The following is a 2,529-nucleotide window of genomic DNA, read 5'->3' on the forward strand; positions in this document are numbered from 1 at the left end:
GGGGTTTCACCATGTTGACCAGGATGGTCTCGATCTCTTGACCTCGTGATCCACCCGCCTTGGCCTCCCAAAGTGCTGGGATTACAGGCTTGAGCCACCGCGCCCGGCCAGTAGATAATATTTTTATCCCCATTTTACAGATGAAACTGTTGAGGCTCTGAGAGGTACATTAACTTGCCCAAGATCTCACAGCTGTCATAGCTGGGATTCAGACGCAGGCACTGTGGTCTCCTGACTTGAGATGACAAACCATCCAGCTGTTGTGTGTCTTGGATTCCTCAAGGGGACTTTATCCTGTGGGCTGTGAGAAGCCTTTGCAGGGTTCAGAGTAGAGAAGGCAAGAGGGCATGAGAGGGCTGGGGAAGAACAAACAACCTGAGTTGGCTCTTGGTGGTCTGGGGGTTGCCTCCCACAGGCAGTGGGATCTGGGTGCATCTGGGAGCATGGGTGTCAAGAAGCTGAGGAAGAAAGGCGTTTTCCTGCAGAGAGAACGGTGCAAACCTCAGCAGGCACCTCAGCTGTTTAAGAGCTGCCAGTAGTTCATTTTCACTGGAAACTGACGGGGGGCAGTGTGTGGGTTGATGTACATGTTGATGAGGAGGGGTAGCTAGGTCTGGAAGGATTTTGGATTTCTGAGTTCCAAGCAGGGCAGTGGCAGCATGGTGATCAACACTGCATCTCTGTTGTCTCGGTGTCGTGAAACGGTGAGCACTCATGAGCCACGCCACTCTGAACAAATGTAAAGTATCAGAGTGCCTGAGACTGGATAGGATACTGGAAGTACTTGGGAGCGAGGGCTAGATTATCCTGTAGGGAAGGTAACGTGAGCCATTGGAGAGTTTTAGCAGAAAGTCACAACTTTACCTTATTTCCAATCTTTGGGGAAAAAAAGCGCTTAAGGTAAAAACTTTGTGGAGCCATTAAGCTGGAAAAGGATTCAGCTATACCTGGTTAATCTTAAAATGTTAAAAATATTCTGTTGTCTTCTTCCAGGAACGTTCACATTTATTCAGACTTTGTAGTTTCCACATTTGTTTGTTCACTTGATACAACATTTTAGATAGTTTTACTATTGAAAATTATGAGGGCATTTGCCCTCCAACTATGATTGTATTCCATGGTAATAATTTTATTTCTTTTACACCCTATCAGCAAAGACTGTTGGAATTGTAACGCCCAGAAAACCTGTCTTATCTGTCAGTGCAAGAAAAATTAAGGACAATGCGGCTGATTGGCACAATTTAATCCTGAAGTGGGAAACCCTCAATGATGCAGGTTTTACCACTGCGAATAATATTGCCAACTTGAAAATCAGTTTATTGTAAGTACATACAGGTTGTTCATGCTCTTAAGTTTTTCACCCTTAATAACTGGCGAAAAGTTTCAGGGGAGTCTTTATATTTTATTTTTTGTTTTTGGTGACAGAGTCTCACTCTCTCCCCCAGGCTGGAGTGCAATGGCACGATCTCAGCTCACTGCAAACTCCACCTCCCAGGTTCAAGCGATTCTCCTGCCTCAGCCTCCCGAGTAGCTGGGATTACAGGGGCCTGCCACCACACCCAGCTAATTTTTGTATTTTTAGTAGAGACATGGTTTTGCCATGTTAGCCAGGCTGGTCTCAAACTCCTGACCTCAGGTAATCCTCCCACCTTGGCCTTCCTAAGTGCTGGGATTACAGGCATGAGCCACCGCACCCAGCCATGTCTCGCTTTCTTTCAAGGTGGATGCATCCATGTAATGTAGAGCCATTATTCTGGTTCTGTTCTTTCTCATTGCTGTTTAATAGTGTTTTACCCACAGTAGACCCCTCAAACTCTGCCACTGGTTTATCAAGTAAGTTGTTTTATATTCTTAATCTTTTGTTGTCATTTCAACAGTGTGCACAGCATCTTCCCCAGGAAGAGATTCCATGTCAGGAAACCACCTTCTTTGCTCATCCATAAAAAGCAACTCCTCATCTGTTCAAGTTTCTCATGAGGTTATAGCAATTCAGTCCCATCTTCAGACCCCACAGCTTGTCCTAGCTCTCTTGCTGCTTCCACTGGCAGAGTCGATTCAGCATCATTCTTATGGGCCCTAGGATTTTGAGAATGGTAAATGAGCATTCACCTTAAAGTCACTAACTGCAATTTACCCTAACAAGAGGGTCAGCCTGTCCCTTGAAGCTTTGAAGTCTGTCATTGGCTTCTCTCTAGTTGTGAATGTCTTGGATGGCATGTTTTAATAGAAGGCTGTTTCAGCTACATTGAAAATCTGTTGCATAGTGTAGCCACCTTCATAATTGATCTTTGCTAGACCTGGGTAACTTGCCGCGGCTTCTGCATTAGCACTTGCAGCTTTTATGTTACGAAGATGGCTTTTGCCCTAAACCTCATGAAGCAAATCCTGCTAGTCTCAAACTTTTCTTCAGTAACTTCCTCATGTCTCTCAGCCTTCATAGAATTGAAGAGGGTTAGGGCCCTGCTGTGGATTAGGCTTTCACCTAAGGGAATGTTGTGTTTGGTTTGATCTTCTTCTTCTTTTTTTTTT

General features: G+C 44.9%; 1 protein-coding gene across 2 annotated transcripts in view; it reads left to right on the forward strand.

Moving 5' to 3' along the window:
* The window catches only part of LOC108304031 (cyclin dependent kinase 2 interacting protein), a 13,669-nt gene that overhangs the window by 2,476 nt on the left and 8,664 nt on the right, over positions 1-2,529 (forward strand). For both annotated transcript variants that reach the window (XM_017528068.2, XM_017528070.2), the window contains exon 2: positions 1,153-1,321. In XM_017528068.2, the coding sequence (XP_017383557.1) occupies positions 1,153-1,321 (169 nt within the window). The remainder of the gene's footprint in view (positions 1-1,152; positions 1,322-2,529) is intronic.

This window comes from Cebus imitator, unplaced genomic scaffold (genome assembly GCF_001604975.1).
Source record: "Cebus imitator isolate Cc_AM_T3 unplaced genomic scaffold, Cebus_imitator-1.0 Scaffold52, whole genome shotgun sequence".
NCBI classification, from domain to species: Eukaryota; Metazoa; Chordata; class Mammalia; order Primates; family Cebidae; genus Cebus; species Cebus imitator.